The sequence below is a fragment of the Spathaspora passalidarum genome (assembly GCF_000223485.1).
Source record: "Spathaspora passalidarum NRRL Y-27907 unplaced genomic scaffold SPAPAscaffold_4, whole genome shotgun sequence".
NCBI lineage: Eukaryota > Fungi > Ascomycota > Pichiomycetes > Serinales > Debaryomycetaceae > Spathaspora > Spathaspora passalidarum.
The window spans coordinates 1,487,669-1,508,706 of NW_006767428.1; the positions used below are offsets into that span (position 1 = coordinate 1,487,669).

Consider the following 21,038-nt stretch of genomic DNA (forward strand, 5'->3'; position numbering starts at 1 on the left):
TTTTGGTACCTCTTCCCCCCAATATAAACCTAGTCAAACTAGCAAATCCACCTTAAACTAATAAAAAATAAAAGCAAGCAACGAAAACAATAGTATAGAGAAATCAAGGATGAAATCCTCTTTTAACGAAATGAATGAACGAATATAACCTTTTTATAAATATGGTGGTTGAAACGTAAGTGAATGTAAAATGCAAATCTATGAGGACTTGTACCTGGAACGATTGATATGCTTGGACATACGACGTTCCCTTCTTAATCTTGTTTGCATTAAGCTGTAACTTCCTCGTCTAACTATTACTTCTAGTTTAAATTTATCAATTTCTGGATAAAATACCGAGCTGTACGAATATAATTGGTTAATCAAATCGTTCCTCTTTGCTCTGTTTGTATCTCTAATCCATGTCTGGTATCCTAGTCTGAAATCACAGTAATTACCAAATAACTCCAAGATCTTCAACTCAATCTCTTTAGTGAGAGAAATATGGAATCCATCAAGCTCTAAAATTTTGGATAATTCATAGATATTTAACCGAGAATAATACCTATCAGTACGAACCTCGGCCAACTTTTCAATCTCCTTCATCTCTTTCTTTGATCTTCTAGAACGGCTTTTATGTTTGGTTTTCTCGGCGTCAACGTCAGTCTCGGTATCTAAACATAAAAATTCACTTCCAGACTCATACTTCAAGCGACAAAGACCAAGTTTAGCTTCATCATCAGGTTCAGTTGGTTGATGTATGTCAAATCTTTTTGTAGTATTGTAGTTGGTTCTGGCTCCACCTCGTAATGCATATTTGGGATCCAATTTACATTGAGCTAGTGGTACGAATTTTGTATACTTTAAGTTCATAAATTCTCGCGAAAATGGCAATGGTAGAATTTTCGGTCCAATGCTATAGATATCAGATCGCAAATTTGTCAAAGCCCTTTCTTTCTCGTCTTGATCTTGTTCATAATTCAAATAATCAGCATCATTCTTATTACAACCTTTTTTAGAAGAATCTCCTGATCCAAGATAATTATGCATTAACGAGTATCCTTCATTTCTTTTTATAAGGTCAATAAACTCAGTCTTTCTTTTCTTGAATACAAATGTCAACGAATACTCACTAGCGAATCTGGTTGAACTGCTGATTAAACTAGTCTTTTGTGATGGTTTTCTGGTTTTTCTTCCTTTGAGAGCTTGGGTGGCAAGGGTAGGTGCTTTGACAGGAACCTGTGAACAAAGAGAAGGAGGATGTTTGACACTGACCATGAAACTTAAAGGAGAGGATGGAGGCAATTGACCTCTGCTGTGTTTAGGAGTTTGGTTGATAGTTGATATAGTCTGAGCAGGATTGGACTTGACTTGCATAGACAGAGATGACGCTGATCGAGACGATATAGTTGGGTTTCCATAGTTATCGTTGAATTGATGAACAATACCGAAATTGGAGTGATTCTGAGTTTTCAAAGTAGGAGTGGGTTCTTGATACTCAAATGCAGGCAATAAGTTTAAGTTCTCTTTTAATTGATGAATTTTGTCTGATGAGTTTGAATGAAATGCATTGAAATCACTGTTTGTGTTCAAAATCATGTTGTATGAATACGAGGGTTGCAGCAGTGGACGTTGATATTGAATGGCAGTACCAACTCTGGAGGAAGCACCACCATCAGACCAATGGGCAGATGCAGGAGCTGGAATTTGTGGTAAACCGGACATGATAGCAGTAGATGAGTTCACTGGTGCAGTAGCAGGAGTAGTGAACAAAGCCGGACCTGAAGTGGGAGTGAATAAATGTTGTTGTGGGTACCTCTGTGTAACAAAATCAGAATGGTTGACCTGGGAGTAATGAAAGTATTCAGGAGGGGACGAAGGTAATGCCAGTGTTTGGTGATCTTCTGACCCTGCAGGTGATGGCGGTCTGGTAATAGTTTCAGCGTCTGATTCAAATGACATGATCAATTCCTGATTTTCATTGACAAAGATTGATATACCACCGCCAGGAGGAGTGTTTGGTTGAGAAAGAAGTTCTAGAAAATTATCAGATTCAATATCACTAACCTCGTCCTCGTTAAATGTTACTAACAAGGGATCCAACGTATTACCGGAAGGCAACTGCTGAGTATGAGGCTGTTGCTTTTGTAACGATGGTGGCGATTGCTTAGTTTGGAGTGGCTGCAGTTGGCAAAATCTGATTGGTTGATGTATGTATTGAGTTGTGGGAACACTGCAGCCAGCAGTAGCGCTGTTAGGTGAATTGTACGTTGTGGCAGTAGTAGTCACAGAATTTGATCTATGGATTTGACCAGTATATGTGGATGCAGAAGTGATTGATGATTGATCATGTTCACAGTCTTGATATTCGGTGGCACCAACGAAAGGACCATGGAACATATTTGTTTGTGAATCAGTAGGGGTGAATATCTCATGAATTGATAGATTATTGCTGTGAGTCTTGTCGTCTTCTTCAAAGCAGCAACTAGCAAGATATTGACTGAAATCCAATTTAGCAGAGCCAGTGAACTCTTCTTTAGAATGAGAATGTCTAGATGTTGACATTTTCCTGTCAGAATTTAGTTAATTGCCTAAAACAAGAAATAATAATAATAATAAACCAAGTATTTGCTGCCACTACTAGCTAGAGAATGTTTATTAAAAAGAAGAACCAACCAATTAACCAAGTGGCAACCTAAACAGAATGAAGGTGTAGGAATCAAAAAAAAAAGAGGGAGGGAAACAAAATTGGATATGTGTTACCTTTATTTGTGTTGTTGCCGTGGTTGAGGTGGTGATAAGAAAGGAAGGGAATGTGGTCCGAACTCTGCATATGGTATGTGTCAATCGAAAGAAATATTGGTTGGAATGTGAGAAACCGTGGGTTGTACAAATTGTTATCTATTAGGAATTGTGATAAATTCGTTTAAATATGCAGTTTTCGCATAATTATTTCTTTTTGATGCAAAATTGCTAGAGCAACTAGTAGACACTTTTCTGTTTTAGGAAAGATGTCAGATTTTGTACCCCAACAGTATGTCGATTAATGCATCTAAATATATTGTTTAAAATCTTTCTCTTGTTTTATTGTTTGACGTCGGGTATAAACCAGATGACAGTGGCTGTAATTCGAAAATACCGGCGAAAAGACTTTGGCCAATTTCTACTTTTTGGAATATATCTGTCAGTTACGCTTACTGGGTATATATCTGAGCAGATGTGTTTCAATCTTAAGATACTTCAAATATATTATTTTTTTGCTAAATCTTATATGCAATACGTGATTGTTAACTGTGGCAGACTGGGCAATGCAGGCTCAAGCAAAAAAAAATGCTTACATAATCCATCCCATTCGAGATCATTGAAACTATGGTTACGGCATATTGTTCCTTACTGTAGCATTGTTTGATATATTTTTTCACAACTGGCATTATTTTTTCTGCAATTTACTTTTATAAAGTTTTTTTTTTTTTTCTCCTATTAGAATGGAAATATACTTCCAACGGTCAATAGAAACTTTTTCGTACGTTCATATAACATAGAGGGGTATCACAAATAGACCCTAAGGTAGGTAGTATACTGATTAATATTCTATCATTTATTCCGCTTTATTCACAAAATAAATTGTTTTTTTTTTTTGTTGGCGGAAAAATTATGTAAGGTTATGAGCGTTCGTATTCCCTGAACGATCTTGCATTTATAAGATCTTCTATAGGTTTGTTCGCTAAGCGCAATTTTAACCCTTTGCATAGCTTTTTGTTTTGAGTGTCTTGCTTGTCATCATGACGATATTGGAACTACTGTTGTAAATGCTGTTTTTGGTGCTACCGGAAAATTCTATTTTGAGTTACGAAATAGAGTATTATTCATGCAAGAACTAATTTAGTCTCACCAAATGTACCTTTATTTTTTATACAATTCATTCTTTCTTCTTTTGTACTCAAGAATCAAACTTTACTGTATTTTTCCAGCGGATTTACAATTACGTATCAAAAGATTCTTCACGTGTCTGTAGTTAGTTTTGTTAATTTGCTATATAATATTAACAAGGGAGTTAGGGTTCAACCTCCCTCATGTGAAAGAGCTATTAAGGCAATCTGTCAAGCCTTAACAAGGCGGGAAGTTTCGCCTGAAAATATGAAACGCAAGCAAGTAATCGCCCTGATTTCGAAAACCATGTGACATGTGGCCAGCCGGATGCAGGATATCTCTGGTTTTGTTAGTCCCCTCTCATCTCCCCCCTGCTGATGAACCTGCAAAGTTTTATGCCTAGTCATCCAAAAGGGGTGTGAAAAAATAGAAACAAAAAATATTTTTCAAAATTAACATAGAAATTTGGTTACTGGAGTAATGAAAAAAAATACATACCAGGTGTTTAACTACAGGAAATTGTTTGTTTGCTATCACCTTGTATGCCCGGGCAATGTTCGCTACTAAAATTTAGTATCTTTTGCATCAACGATCGATTACGACCACCTATTCTTGAATAAAAGGGCTGTTTTCTTACTTCAACTTGATTTATTTGAGTTATTTTTCTTTTCAGTCAAACGTTTGGTTTATAAGCTTCCTTCCCCTAAAAAATATTTATCTTGTTCCATATAATTTCAGAGCCACTTTAAACTCAAGTGATAAAAATTATTCTAATTGGGCCATCATTTAGCCCCGCTTGAAGCCAAAGCTATACCCGGGTAGATAGCCGTTTTTGGGTAACTTCAGCATTGCAGTATCAACTGGCAACCAAATTATTTTTTAATGTGATTCACTAAATTACTTGATCCATTATTATTAAAGAAACATGGCGAGAAATATTTAAAAAATACAAAACAAAATCGAAAAAAATCCTTTGTGGACCCGGCTACGGGCACCTATTCATAAAAAATATTTATGCGCTCAGATGGTTTTGTGTGCTCGTAAACACATGTTTCAAATGTAGTGAACACTTTAAGCTCGGTCTTTCTCTTGTGACATGTACGCAGAAAATTTGATTAGATTGTAGTGCATTAGATCCATTTCTACATTAGCTCTAAGTGCTTCAAAATTTTTCGCTTCTTCAACACGATCTCTTAATTCACTGCCAAAATGTAGTTGGATAATGGGGTCCGTGACCGGAGAAATTATTAACCCATTTGCGCTTGGAAGAAATTTATGAGCTCACAATACGAAAAAGCTTCCACATTCCGAACTAAATATAAACATGACATGTTTTTTTTTTTTACAAAAAAGTTTTTTTTATTAAGAAATGGTTGCAATACGCGCCCAATTAATCTAAAAAATAATAATAATACGGCATCTTCGTTACATACTCCGTTTTACAAGCACGAGAGGTAATATTTCGTATCTACTCGCAAGATATAATAGATCTATCGTAACTAACCATAACGGGTTAATCATATATCTTCTAGGCCACAATTGAATAGCCAACGATGTTTTTTTTCCAAAGAACAAAAACCTAAGATGGAACACCCCAATTCTGTGCATTTCAATTCCCAATCATTTATGCCACACGTATCTAATAGTTATTTGGTCATACTACATATAATAAGGAGTGTAGATGTTGTTGTGGACTGCCCTAATTGGTTGTTCCATTTCAGCCCCTATTGGTTGACTTTCCTTCGCATTTTTTTGTCGGCTTATCCAATTTTTTTTTTTTTACATTCTTACAATTGGCAGTAGATGGTAACTTAATAATACGAAGTTCTTGTTTTCTTGGCAAAAAATGACACAAACCTAATCCTACAAATTTTAAAACTTTTTGTTTTCTCTCTCGCATTAATTAATAGAAAACAAACTACCTAGGCAACCAAGGCGTTGTCAAGAAAAAGTGGAGATATACTAAGCCTTTAACCGTTGACATTATTATTGATCCGTTGTTTCAATTCTGGTACGATTTTTTGGCGTTTCCAAATTAAAACACAAAAAAAAAAAAAAATTAATTTCTATTTCTATACAAAATAAGTGATAATGAAATAAAAATTTCAGGTTCTGGGCAATTTCCTACTTTTCCGTTAAAGAGCATTCATTTTTTCAACAATGTTAGCTACAACCTCATCAACATTGTCTTTAGAATATTTACTAACCATCAACACATCAATCAACCCCTTCACGCCTATATTGATTTCATATTGTGACAATTGGTGTAAGATTTCTTCTCGATCTCTTTCGGTCATGAATCCTAATTTCTCTAAAACTCTTCCAATTTCTTCTACCTTCTTAATAGGTGGAATGGGGATAGTATCAGTGAAAGCATCAACCAAATTCATGTGCTTGAAAACCGAATATTGCGAGGTAGTACCAATTATCAACAATCTTCTTCCCTTGGGCGGTTTCTTTGTCAAATAAACCATTAAAACTTGCAAGATATCGTTGGAGAATCTTGGACCAATAGGATTATAATTGATGATATTTTCAATCTTGTCAATAACAAGAACATTAAGAGGAGACTTGTGCACATCTCTAAACACAGTGTCAATCTCTTGGATCTTACGGGCTTCGCCCATTCCTACCAAAGTCTCCGCTGATAACATCTTAATAAATGGGAAGTCGGAATTTAATGCCAATGTAGTCGCAATAGCAGTTTTACCTACACCAGCTGCTCCATATAATAAAATACTTCTTAAAGTTTCTGTTTCACTGGATCTAACAACATCGACTATAGACTGACCCTTTTCAAATACATGTCTAATAGCTTCGTTGAATTGGATAATTCCATGCTTTGCTTGTTGTGATAAATCTTCCTCATCAGTTCCGAATGCTGGTCTAATATCATTCAAAGCCAACAAGAAGTCATTACGGGTGATTTTCAAGTTTGCAATAGTTTCCGGATCAATTTGGGCTAATGATCCTTTTTTGGTATGACGAGAAATTGCATATGACTTTGCAGAATTACATAACCCTTCAATCTCAGCCCCAGTGAAATTCTTAGTTAAAATACTCAATTCATCAAAATTAACATCCGGAGTTAAAATGTCATTTTCACGTAATTTTTTAGTATGAATTAAGAAAATATCTTTTCTACCCTTTTCATCCGGAAGAGCAATTTCAATTTGAATTTCAAATCTACCGGGTCTTAATAAGGCGGTATCAATCAAATCCAATCTGTTAGTCATACCAATAACCAAAATATTATTTAACTGATCCACACCATCCATTTTTGACAATAATTGGTTAACAACATTATCACCAACTCCAGTTCCATCTGATCTTGCAGAACCTCTTTGCTTGAAAACAGAATCCAATTCATCAAAAATAATCACATGTAAATCAGAGTCTTCTCCCTTTTGCTTGTATTCAGCTTCGGCATCTTTGAACAAATTACGGATATTTTCTTCCGAGGCACCGACATATTTGCTCAACATTTCGGGACCATTAACAATCTTTGGTTCTTTCCCATTAAGCATTTTGGATAATTTACGAGCAATCAAAGTTTTACCAGTACCTGGAGGTCCATACAATAATAAACCTTTACAATGCTTATAGTCCAATTTTTCAGCAATATCAGGAGGTAAAATTCTTGAATTAAATGCACGTCTGAAAATATCTTGAAATTCGGCATCTAACCCACCAATACCTAAATCTTCTAATTTAAAATCAGGATTGATAATTTGCTTTCTTGCGTGAGGACGATGGTGAACATTCGACGATCCCCCAAAAATACGAGACTTTAATGATTTATTCTTTGTCAAATTGATTACGGATCCTTCTGCTGGATAGAACAAGACATCAGTCAGTTTAAGCAAAATACCTTTGGTGGATAAATCATCAGAATCCTTAAAACTAGGTAAATGATCTTTAGTATTAACATCAATCACTTGAACGCTATTTACTAAAACACTAAAATATGCCCCATTAAATTCCATATAAATAACTTGAGTAGGTTGTAAAATTTGATTTTCATACTTTTTTAAGAATAAATCAACTAATTGATCATGATTTATTGGATTTGAATTGGCTCTGCTTCTAGATTTAAAATCAATAAAAAGGTCAACTGCACCGAGATATTGTTGTTGTTGTCCATTTTGAAAAATATTATAATTCTCGATTGTAACAGGTTGTCCAAGAGACCATTTCCCCCAGGTTCTCATATTACCTGCCAAACCAATAGTACCTGGTTTAGTTCGTTCATCTTTAGCAATTGAATAAACAAAATTGCCATCCAAAATTACTGGGGCACGATCAGGTACTTGAGCAAAGTCCGCAGGGTTAACAGCAACACAGTTGGCAACAACAACATCATTACCTGGTGCATTGTCTACCATTAACTGTTTTCTAAATGATTCACGTAATGGCTGCATTTGGGCTGGCGGAGTTTGCGGATGAGGGATTCGTATGTTGTGAGTAATTGATGGTTGTCCAGGTTGAGAAGGATTGTTTGAAACTTTTTGAAATCCAAATTTCTCCATCCTTTCAGTCAATTTATGAAACAGAAATCTATTAAGAATTTTGTAAGCAGTATTTGTAGATATATCAAAGCAACTTTGATGTAGTGTGGGCAACTAGATATGAATTTCTTTGGTGATCTCAGATTCGGGGTGGTTATTTTTTTCTCGTTGTCTTTTTGGGAAGTGCACGACCTACAAAAACCTGAAGTAAAAAGTTAAGCCGGAAAGTTGCAAAAGTTTTATACCATTGGGTGATTAAATGAGCTTCAGAAGTTCATATATGTTAAGGAAAAGAACCAAGATGTAAATGTTGAGTTTCAATAGATCTTTATTTTTAATGATTTTGAATTATGTATGATATTCTCCAAAAAAAGTTTATCAAATTTAATAAAATATGGGCAAATATTGACAAATATTGTACAAAATTGAAAACTTCATAAATCAGCTTAATTTCTTCAAACAATCCCCAATAACATCAATAAATTACAGTTATAGTTCTTGTAGCCATATTATGCAAGTTTTGTTATTGTATTCTGAGAACTTGAATTAAAAATCGTTTCCAAAGAATCACCATAACAAATAGTCCTATTACACACTTAAACCGGGCAATTTTCTACCATTTCATCTCCAAACCAGTTGAAAACAATTTAAAAGCTCATTAACTATGTATTAAACCAATAAAACTACTTTAAACCTTTGAATGTGCCCAAAATGATGGCAAAAATCATTAAAAATATAAAACCAATGTTCGTCACAATCGCCTGGCAATTTCAAAATTCGAGTTCTAGAAAATTGGTTTAGTGGTGTAGCGGCTATCACGTTTCGTTTACAAGTGTTATGCACAGTAAGTACCGAAAAGGCCCCGAGTTCGATCCTCGGCTAGATCAAAGAAATTTTTTTTCGCAGATGTAAAAAAATCAAATAAGCTACCATATGACAACAAACGAAGAAAAAGATCGACATTATGCAGGAATGTGATCGTGCGACACCTTTCATTTCCGGACACATACTAAGCGTTGGCTGCTTTAGACAGGTACGAATTATTGCAAAATGTAAAAGGAAAAAAACTGCAAAAAAAAATTCAGATTAATTTTTTTTAGCAACAATTGTTTATGATTCTGTTTACATTTACGAGAAAGGTAAAAAAATTTTTTTTTTTTTTGGAGTGACGGATAAGAAATGAGACGGCAAGAAAATGAACATTAATTTAAAAACGTATTTAATAACTATATAATTTAAACAAATAAAGCAAACAGAACATAATGATAATAACACAAAACATATATACATACAAACGATATTCTTTAAAAACAAAGGGTTTTTTAAACATTCTTCATAATCTTTCATGTGAAATGTGAAGAAACCAATGACAAAACTCTCTCAGAACCAGCAGGGATATAAATGTATAATATATAGCAGCATAGTTAAAAGCAGAAACTATACCTTGTAAAAAAACTGAAACAAGTAAATAAAACAGATAAAAAAAAACCAAACACAATTAGTACCCAATGTTTACCACTTTGGAGTTATAGAACCAAACAAAGGCCCATTTCCAGAAGACCAAGAAGGACTATGACCATGCACAGGACCATTTACAACTGTATTTTGCAAGTTATTATAATATTGCTGTTGGTGTAGTTGTTGTTGTTGTTGTTGTTGTTGTTGCTGCTGTGGTGGAGGTGGTGGAAGGAAACTTCCTTGGTTTCCTTGGGAAAGTTGTTGCTGAGACATTTGTGGTTGACTGTAATACTGGTGAAGATCAGGGGGTCCAGTCATACCTTGAGGAAGTGGTGGAGTATAGTTACCATAATTAATATTGGTTGTGGTATAGTGAGGTACTGATTGGGCTTGGGATGCATTTGGAATGTTAGAATAATCAGACATTGTCATTTTATGATTTGGATAATATGAGGGTTGATTTGCATTATAATGGGTATCCAATGGGATTGGTTGTTTAACCATATGTTGAGATTGATGTTGCAATGACATAATTGGTTGTTGTTGTTGTTGTTGCGCATGATTATGATGATGACCGGCATATGAATATTCATTAACCATATAATCATTTTGAGCAAAGCCTGATTGTGGATTCATACCAATAGGAGTATTTGATGCAGATTCATGATGATAAGGGGGTCTAAATGTAGAACCTTGAATTGGAGGTGATACATTATTAGCATTACAATTATTATTAGTACCATTATTAATATTACCATTATTTTTGACATTAGTAGGGATATTAGCATACAAGTTTGTAGGCAATGAAAAATTTCTATTTTGATGGGATTGTGGCATATTATTGACCTTTTGAAGGGAATGACCATTGAAGTAAGCAGGTGATTGTTCGTTATTTGTACCAATAATACCAATTGGTGAAGAGCTGCTTCTAAAACCAAGTGATTGTTGTTTAGGAAGATAAAATGAGTCATTAACAATAAATTCGCCATTGGCATTCATTTGACTCTTTTTGTTATTATTATTCAACATGTTTGGTTGATGTGAAAAAAGGAAATTGGTGGCAGGTGATGATGAAGAAGTAGTAGTTGAAGAATTATTGTTTAAAATCGTATTAATCTTCGACTGGATACGTTTACCAAAGCTAGAAACAATCTTGCAATTTTGAAACCAGTACTTGATAATCATAATTTGCAAGGAATTCTGTTCCAATTCATGGGATTGCTGTTGTTGCTTATCCGGTAAAACCAAAGATAATTTCTCAACTTGATTGTTGTCAACATGAGGATTAATCAAGATGTCAATCAATGTTTGAATAACATAATTTCCATATGGATCATTAATCAACTTATTCAAATCATTAATTAAAATATTATAGATTAATTCAAATTTTAAGTTTGAAAAAGACATATCCATGGTTTCATTATTGAAGCAATTCTTTAAGAATTTTTCAACGACATTTGAACTGAATTTCAAATTGCACAAGTTCCCAATATTAAATTGAACAAAGTTTTCAAAAATCTTATAATTCATTTCAAATGAGTTGATGGAAATCAAATATTGTAAAACATAATTACCAAATTGATCATTAATTAACAATTTAAAATTATCAAATCTTAATATAGCCGCCGAAAATTGTTGCAACTGTGCTGGTGTAACATGATTGAGACACTTTTGTAAAACACAACATCCATGTTTATGAGTAGCAACAATATATAAATCATCAATGATTGAATCATATATAAATTGACAATCTTGTGGTTGATACTTATTCAAAATCTTTTGAATAACATGATTTCCATTCAAATCTTTAATCAAATCTATTATATATGGCTTCAACCCTTTGATTAACAATTCTAATTGATATGAATTATTCAAATTATCAATAATCTTTTGCAATGCTCTTGTTCCATGTTGACTAATTGAAATTTGAAACAAATTCTCTTGCAATATTTCCAATAAAAGGTTCAAATTGGCCTCATTACAATAAATAATCAATTTTTGAATCAAATAATTCCCAAATGGATCAATTATTAAATCATACATATAAGGATAAATTTGCTTGAAAATAATCTCAAAATTGGCATGTCTAACTTGATAATTTGGAATTAAGTTTTCATCAATCTTCTTTTGTAAAAACCGGCACCCATATTGATCTTTGGAAAGTTTCAAAATTTCCAGTTTTAATTGAATTAATGGTAACTTGTTGATTGAAGCAAGATATTCCTTATCAATCTTTTGAGGAATTTTGATTGATGGAGTAGAACAACTTGGAGGGGTAGAAACCATCGATGAAGGAGTAGCATCATCACTACTAATTGTCAATTTAGAAATCATATTTTCTTTGTTATCACCAACATTAGATACACCATAAGCAACATTAAAAGAATCTACCAAGTTATTATTACCACCAGCAGCTACCATATCAGAATGACCAGTTTCGAATGCCAGCTGAGACACGTTATTAGTATCAACAGACAATTTCCTAAGTGAAGTTTGTGATGAGCTTGTAGTAGTAGTGGCAGATGAAATAGATCCAGCTTTGGCGGCACCACCACCGGCACCACCACCAGAAGGCATAATTAACGGAGTAGACAAAACTTCATTATCAATAGCAAAACTTGGTAAGTTCAAATTATGATTCAATTTATTTGAAGTATCCCAAATATTTGTTTTAGTACCAGGCTTACTAAATAACTTTTGAGCTTGAAAATTTCCAGATGAAGTAGAACAGGATGATGTAGTTGGGGTATGTTGATGAGAAGAAAGGTTTGGGGGAGTAGTTGGTTCTATGATTGATGTTATTGAATTTATGGAAATATTATGATTGTGGGACATATCGGGTGAGGCGAAGGGGGAAGTGATTTCTAAGGAAGGAGATAGTGGGATTGTAAACTGCAGCCAATTATAAATAAGGATGAATGATATCCTTATGCAAGGATCAATATGTGTGTTTCTTACTTCGGTTGTAGGGATGACTTCTTGCAGATGTTTAAATAAGTTTCAGTTTCCAAATTAGTAGATCCACCACAACACTCTTTTTCTTAGGGATGAAAGTTCCTTTTTCTTTTTTCTTCTTTGGTTAACAATACAAAAAAAAAAAAAATTTGGGGAATCAAAATTTAAGCAGCGGGTAAACCAGACAACGTGAAAGTACTTCCGTGATATACACAGCAATATATTAGCCGGATGGTATGACTTTGCTTATATAAACTCTGTTTTTAATCCTTTTCAATTCCAAACCCAAAGATTTGCTCTATAACTGGAATACTCAATTGAATTGCCAACCTCAAGCAAAAGCAACTTCCGATGGGAGGGAGAATGTTACCAAAAAAAAAGTCTCTTTCAAAAGGATGAATCAACTAGTTTGATTGGTAGTAGGAGAGTAGTTGGGAATAGTTTTGGAGTTGTAGGTGGGAGAAAGTGAAGAAAAAGGGAGAACAAAAAGCAGAAAAGAATTAAATTTTATTTTCACTTTTATAGTAAAAGCTAACCTTTACCTGCTAAGTTACCCTCTCTCATTTTTCTTGTAAGAGATAATTTTTTTTGTCTGTCTGTCTGTGTGCCTTAAACTTTGTTACTGTGTATAAATCAGTGGGTCCGTGTCAATTCTTTTTTTTTTAGAAATCATCGTTTATCAGAATTTTTTATTATTCTATAAACAAGTTTAAAAAATATTTTCTACTATTCAATTGTTTAGCATCCTGATTTCAAGAGGTGCCATTATTAAAGTACTTCGGGGAGGATATGATGACTACAAATTGAACATCAGTGTTAAAAGTTGCATTTCATAACATTCCTTACGAGCTAGAATAGAAGCAAGAAATTCAAATATGATAAATCAGAGCAATACATGGTAGGTTTGGGGTTAAATTCCAAAGTGTGTCCACAATAATGAAACAAAAACAAAAAAAAAGGTAAAAATTGCTGTCTGGATACAAACTGTAGTTAGATAAATTTTTTTTTACATGCTCTATTTTGAGGAAAAAAAAAAACAATAGAAAAAGGAGGAAGCTAATACTAAGGTTTAATAGTTATTACTTATATATGCTTATTGTACTTGCTGATTTTACCGATTGATGAAGAACTTTGGATATTTCTAAGCAACCAAATAAAAGAAAAACAAGCTTGAACAATAGCAATTATCTGTATTTAATTTATATGATTAATTACATAAATGCTGCCAACTTGTAGTCGTTTCCAGTAGTTTTACAAATACTTAACGGTCAGAATACACAACTTTTTGGGGTTAGTTGTCCGAAATTTCTAGCATGAAGGCTGTATGAAGATTGATGGCCATAAATCTTTCAGTTGGACCATGATCATTCGAGAACCGATTTTTGTCACCAGCGCTGATACATAAAAAATAAATAATAAATACAAATTCCGTATTTTTTTTTTGTCTAAGCTGTAAGTTCTTGTAAGCACAACAACTCGTAACTTGTAATTACCATATTGTAGATGTGGTGATGACTAAATCTTTTCAAGGAGTACTCCCCCCTTACGAACAAACATCCCGGGTTACTCAAGCAAAATAAGGAATGGCTCAAACGCACACTTGAAACTGATAGCTTCGTCTAGACTTTCAAATTTGAGCTTTGTAATTTTTCCGTTTTCCGTTTTGCGTTTTGCATTTTTTACTTTTTTTTTTGTTGGTTATCAAAAACATCCTATTTCATAAATTATATAATGTTGTAACCGATTGAAAGGGAATATGCAATCAATACTACACACACTACAGATAAACAAGAGTCACAAATTATAGTCCAATCAGGGGAGTAGATTAATTATGACAATCAAGAAATTTGAAGTTTATTATTGTTGTTTCTCTTGCCCCTCCCAAAAAAAAAGAAAACAGCCTGCTTTTGTTCGTGTAAAAACATGTAAAAATTTCTTGTGCCGACATATCCATATATTATATGGTTTTTTTTTTTTGGGATAGACATTTTTTTCAAACACCCTTCAATTCAGTTCTCCACATGTGTGTGCCACTACTATCCAATTTTAGAAAAACTGCAACTCGGGCTATGATTACTATCATTAGTTAATTTTCTTACGACCTATTTATCTTTAAATTATACATTTACTTGCTCAATCTGTTAATCCCGAGCGTAACGAGGGTTGTGTGAGTTTGATCATGCCACACGATGATTGGTAGAATCACCCTCGGTGGTATCTTGTGAATTATTTTTTGAAATTGTCATCTGCAACACACTGTACAATTTTATTTACTGGTCACAATTTGGAAATTGTGCGCAATAACTGTAAAATTTCACAATTTGTAATTATTATTCCAAATTTAGACTTTATACAACTGCAAATAACTACACATAAAAAGATAGTGGCAAACACAAAGTAGTGTTCGTATGTGGCAATTATTGAGGGGACTATATCCTTTCAATTGATCACCAGGCTTAGACTCCACTCTTTGTTATCAATTGCCCCCTAAAGGAAGTGATGATATTACGGACATTATTCTAAACTCAGTAGAAAACTACACCTTTTTTTTTTTACTACAAAACCTGCAATTGACTTACTAACCCTGAGAAGAAGATATCAAGAGAGAGAGAGAGGGAGAGAGGCTTTTATAGTATCAGTGGTTATTTAGTTCATCATTTTACTAAAGGAGAATAGGGCGTTATAATATATGCACGAGTAAAACCATGCTCCATGAATAGATCTTTCAAGTACCTTCTAGTTCATGTGTACAACTTATTAAGGGAGTATATTTGGATATCTAGAGAAAAAAATAAGTGACAGTATTCGTTTAGTAAAACTTGAGTCAAACAAACACAAAGTTCGTACAAGAGTCCAAAGATTGTTCGTAAATTCAACGATTAAGTAGTAATTTAAGTTTCTCTAGAATATGGTCATAGTTGATACCTTGTAACCAAGATGTACTAATAGTAGACAGTTGAATTCAACCCACCTATATGATTTATGAAGAGTCAAATATTCCAAAGGTTGGAGACGTAAAATGAAATTGGGGCTAAATTATAAATCAATTCATAAACATTTTTCAACTGACCAAAAGTCCTTGGAACTCTTTATTTCAATGAAGGTGACTCTTAAATGGTTTAATATAAATTGGATATGGCGCTTTCATGGGCTGTTAGACATTAATCAAGTAAACCTAAGAACAGTCTTGATCACTATGGTATGATTATAATCCAGGACTATTCTTTGGAACCTTTAGTTTAACATAGTTACTATATTCATTTATCTAGTAAACTTAATAATAAGTAAGTTCCCTTCTTTTCTCCTATACCTGTTACGTCGGAATAGGTTGCATGTTACCCGGAAGAGATAGGATTCTCAACAAAATTCTCAAATGGTATTGGGTGCACTGGGTGCGAAAAAGTGGTTATTTTGCAATTCCTAAATCAAACTAACAAAAAACATTTCTTTATCATCTAAAATTCCTACCAATACTAAGAATGACCCCATTTCCATCATATTACACCTGTTGGTATATCCATTACTACTAACTAGGTGGGATCATTGTCATCACTAAAACATGAGAGAATTACAGCCAATTTTTTGCGTATCTTAAACAGGGGTTTTCAAATAATCCTAAAAGTCATGCCTTTCAAGCTATATAATATTAGAACAAGCACCTATAAAACAACCAGACCACATAAACCATACGATACCAGTTTAGAAAACAGTTTATACCAACAGAAACGAGAAATCAGTTTTCTAACCTCTCAAAGAAAACTGATTTCAAAAGTTCCTTGATCGGAAGCTATTAGATCCTCTTGGTAACATGGGGTACGAGGCAAGAGAATGTTTGTACTTCTTTTGTAAAAGAGAGAGAACTACATTTGGCCAGGTCTTTACATTTAGAGAACACCATACACCGTGCTATTGAACGATGTTATAAGAATGTTGATTAGTCAGTTTGTATCCATACATTATTCAAATCTCATTTTGAAAGTGCTATCTTCTTAGAACTTGAGAGTCACCAATTGAGACCCGGACGTGGTTGATTTAAAGATGGTTAATATACAACTACCAAATATATAGAACCGTTAAAAAACTTATAAAGAGACCCCGAATCAATTCTTTTGCTGTAACATTAAGAACTTTACTGTTAAAAAGAAAGGGGTTTCACAAGGGTAATATATATACAATTGCTCTAGAAACTGATCTTGACTTTGCAATGAAATAAGAATTGAATTTCTCTAGGGTTCAAAAAAAATATTTACGAAAGTCATTTACTCAGTCCATAGTTTAAAGTTCCGAAAATAATAGAAATGCTTAAGGGCTGGCAGAACCTTTTCATTGCTATAATCACACTGGGACTTGGATACTACTGCTTTAAAAAGCTAATCTCACCTGCTAGTTGAAATATACGTTGGATTTCAATTCTTTTCCTTGTAATACCCTATGTCAATGATAAAGAACAAGAAAACTTAGAGAGAAATATTAAAATGAATAAGAAGACAAAGTTATAATTAAATGCTATAACAACCTTGCATTAGAGTCCTAGCCAGGATACGAACCTTGGAAAAGAAATATGGAAAAGAAAGCTTGTGAACATTCTTCACAAGCTATATAAATGAGAAATTCGAATCTGTGGATGAAACTATATAAATAGCTTTTAAACACGTTATAGTTACATCATTCTCCTAGGAATGGACCATAATTACATTCTTAAAATATAAGTGACTTATCAAAAAAGCAAACCGATGAATTTGATCAATCTGATTTGCCTCCAGATAAATAAAATCATTCATGGCTACGATATGAATTTTCGATCGTTATTATTAGTGATGGGTCCAAGTACAATAGATTATGACACCAGCTAACACAACTACTGAAGCCCAAGTTCAGGGCGAATACAATCTTTTTGACAAAATTAAATTTGAGTTCATTGGTCGGGTTTTCAAACTGTTTTACCTTGTCAATAACGGTAAAATTAATATGGAAAGAAGTTTGAATATCACCAGATACTTCAAGTTCCTGCTCATGACATACATGACAATATTTGAACAACTTCTGTTTTGCCAGTTGATAGAATCTCGAACGAGTTCTCATAACTTGCAATACTTCTATTTGATTGAGATGTGAGAATATTAATGAAAGTATAATGTGAGATAATTTCATAATTGCCAATGGTTTAAGTATAGGAACAGGTTCAGGTATAAGAATTGGTTCAATATAATCTGAATTTTCGGGTCCAGCATCGGACAGGATTTAATCTCTGGCCATATGATTGTTGTACCTTTTCTTCAAATCGGTTTTGGTTGTGGGGGACAACTAAAAATAATGCAATTTGAAATGAAACTAAGATTATCACTAGCATATTGTTTTCTCAGCAGTTAGAAATAGAATTCTCCCCATCTAAATTAATCTTTAAAGGCATGGTGCCTCTTCTTTAAATCAAAGAGTAATACTATTCAACATCTCATAGCATATAAATATGATTCTAGGGGTCTTTCAAGACAAGAATTATAACAATTCCATACACCAGATTCCAATGGGAGAGCTCTATGTGGACAAACGAGTTTAGAATATATAGTTATTCTTAAAAGTGAAGCTTTATCCGACTATTATTTGATAAACCACCTATCAGAAACAACATACATGTTAAGTATATCAACAACAAACATAAACTCTCCTATTTGTTTCCCTCTATCCACACTAGTACATTCTTTGATTCTTCTAGCTAATCTCTTATTTTGCCTTTTCTTTAAAAGTTCTCTTCTTGCTTGTTGTTCCTGAGTATCTGGAAACTCACTATTCATGAATCCAGGAGGAGATGCAAATTTATCAAATATCTGACTAAGTTTATCTTCAAAACTGTCATTGAATTCATCGTTGTTTATATTAGCTGCCTGGTAGAAAGCTTTGACTTTGTTATATTGTTTCTGGTTGATTATCTTGTGATTATGAATAAGCGATTTGGATTGCTTGTAATTTGGGTTTGCTTTAAAGTCAGCAAAGTCCCAATTTATCTCATTTATTGGATGTCTAATTAAGTTTATCTTGAATTCAATATCGTTGTGAAACCTATCGGTATAGTAATTTAACAAGTATTTTCGTTTTTGTAAGATTGTAGTTACGTTCTTTGGTATGGATATTATTGGAAATTGCAAAATCTCAACAACTTCATCTTCAGAATCTTCCACTTCTTCATGAACTTGTGAAGAATGGGATGAACTTGAAGAATACTGGGTGGGTTTCACTGGACTGAATTCATCTAATTCGAAAGTAGCATTTAGTCGTGGGATTTTTTCAGGGGGACCTAAAGAAGTGGTTGATTTTCTAGGACTTATAATAATTGAGCCTTGGGAAGAGCTCAATTTTCTTTTGAATGGTGATTTCTTTTTAGACGACGTGTCTACCTCTTCATCATCATCTGAATATTGAGTGGCTAGAATGGACCTGTCTGAGACCATGAATTGGGGTTTCCTTGCTGGAGAAATAAATTCCTCCTCCTTTGTAGGACTTATATCATGGTCAGGTTTAATAAACGACGAAACACTGAGTCTTCTAGTCGGTTTAAGTTGTGCCTTGAGCTGGGCAATTTCTTGATCTTTCTCAGTTATAGTACGGGTAAGCTTGTTGATTTTCACTTGTAATGCTTGGATTTTTTCTTGATCTTGTTTTCTTAACTCTGACAACTCATCATGGAATAACTCAAGTAATTTGTTACTGAATTCATGTCGTATCATCCTTGCCCTCTTTTCTTCATAGTTAACTCCAATTGTTTGCCTTTCGCCAACAGTTCAATAATACAAACTCATCAAAGGAAAAAAAAAGGTATTGAAAAAGAGGAAAACCTTTGGCAACACCAGATCGTAAACACTCAATTGGACAAATGTTCGGACAATCAAGCACATCCACTGGTTTTGGTGGATTTGGATCATCTTCTGCTAACACCAACACAGGATTTGGTTCCAAACCAGCTGGTTCAGCTGGTCTTTTCGGTGCATCAAACCAGCCACAATCACAACAAGGAGGAGGATTATTTGGCAGTAAACCTGCAACGACAACTACCGGTATGTTTGGCCAACAACAACAGCCTAGCACTGGAAATACTACTGGTGGGTTGTTTGGACTGAATCAACCACAACAATCAGGTACTACTGGTGGGTTGTTTGGCCAACTGAATCAACAACAATCTGGTACTACTGGTGGATTATTTGGACAACAACAACAACAACAACAAAACCAACCAAGTACCGGATTATTTGGACAAAATCAATCTAGTGGTACCACTTCAGGAACTGGGTTATTCGGTCAACCACAACAACAGCAACAACAACCTGCTTCCACTGGAGGTTTGTTTGGACAGACACAAACAAACCAACCTGCTTCTACAGGGGGGTTATTTGGTGGGCAACAACAATCAACTGCTAGTGGTGGATTGTTTGGTAACAAGCCTAGCGGTGGGTTATTTGGACAATCTCAACCGTCTACTGCTACAAGTGGAGGATTGTTTGGGCTGTCCCAACCACAACAAAGTAGCACTACTTCTGGTGGATTATTTGGTGGTAGCAGCACTACCGGTGGCTTATTCGGACAACAGCAGCAACAGCAGCAGCAACAGCAACCACAAGCACAAGCACAGCAACTTCAATTAACAGCCATGACGCGTGTAGGTGACCTTCCTACCAATATCAAATCTGAATTGGAACAATTTGATAAATATATAAACACACAACATTTGATTGCCACCACATTAAATTCCGACTACTCTAAACACGACAATTTGATAAACTCGATACCAAAGGATATAAATTATTTACAAAACAAGCTTTTATCGACTAAACAAGCACTTAAATTCGATTCAAACCAATTACTTCAACTAAAGGAGTTGAACAATGAGTTAACCGAGGATATTAATAACATTATGCATTTAATATTGCAATTAAGTACACCAGGAACGAAATTGTCAAGTTCGTTTCAATTGAATGAATTTTTCATCAAGAAGATCAAAAAGTATCATGAAATATTGACTCTGTATGAAAAGATGGTGAGTGAATTAGATACAATTTTAAGTGGGTTAGAGAAAAGTTGTAATGAAGGATTTGGTAATTTGTTTAATATTGTTGATGTTATTAAAGCTCAATACGGGTTGTTTATGGAATTATGTGAGACTTTAGCCCAATTGCATAATCAAGTAAATAGAATAACTAAATAGTGTGTATGCGCATCATCGCGCATTGTAAATGTACAACTGAAGAAAAATAAATAATTCTTATACTCCTGTTGGAT

General features: G+C 34.0%; 5 protein-coding genes across 5 annotated transcripts; 1 reads left to right on the top strand and 4 right to left on the bottom strand. All coding sequences in view use genetic code 12, as the record gives it.

Moving 5' to 3' along the window:
* Nucleotides 1-198: 198 nt before the first annotated feature.
* On the bottom strand, nt 199-1,029 carry SPAPADRAFT_139333 (uncharacterized protein; the record flags this gene model as incomplete). Its single annotated transcript, XM_007375770.1, has 1 exon — nt 199-1,029. One exon carries the CDS (start codon nt 1,027-1,029, stop codon nt 199-201), a length of 831 nt encoding a protein of 276 aa, XP_007375832.1.
* Nucleotides 1,030-5,897: 4,868 nt separating this feature from the next.
* On the bottom strand, nt 5,898-8,473 carry SEC18 (AAA family ATPase; the record flags this gene model as incomplete). Its single annotated transcript, XM_007375771.1, has 1 exon — nt 5,898-8,473. One exon carries the CDS (start codon nt 8,376-8,378, stop codon nt 5,985-5,987), a length of 2,394 nt encoding a protein of 797 aa, XP_007375833.1.
* Nucleotides 8,474-9,538: 1,065 nt separating this feature from the next.
* Nucleotides 9,539-12,650, bottom strand: MPT5 (Mpt5p; the record flags this gene model as incomplete). Its single annotated transcript, XM_007375772.1, has 1 exon — nt 9,539-12,650. The coding sequence occupies one exon, from the start codon at nt 12,648-12,650 to the stop codon at nt 9,870-9,872; it is 2,781 nt and encodes a 926-aa protein (XP_007375834.1).
* A 4,595-nt stretch (nt 12,651-17,245) lies between these two features.
* On the bottom strand, nt 17,246-19,544 carry SPAPADRAFT_67159 (ssDNA endodeoxyribonuclease; the record flags this gene model as incomplete). Its single annotated transcript, XM_007375773.1, has 1 exon — nt 17,246-19,544. The coding sequence occupies one exon, from the start codon at nt 19,490-19,492 to the stop codon at nt 18,368-18,370; it is 1,125 nt and encodes a 374-aa protein (XP_007375835.1).
* A 60-nt stretch (nt 19,545-19,604) lies between these two features.
* NUP49 (FG-nucleoporin) lies at nt 19,605-21,031 on the top strand (the record flags this gene model as incomplete). The annotated part of the gene is made up of 1 exon (XM_007375774.1): nt 19,605-21,031. The coding sequence occupies one exon, from the start codon at nt 19,639-19,641 to the stop codon at nt 20,962-20,964; it is 1,326 nt and encodes a 441-aa protein (XP_007375836.1).
* Nucleotides 21,032-21,038: the final 7 nt, after the last annotated feature.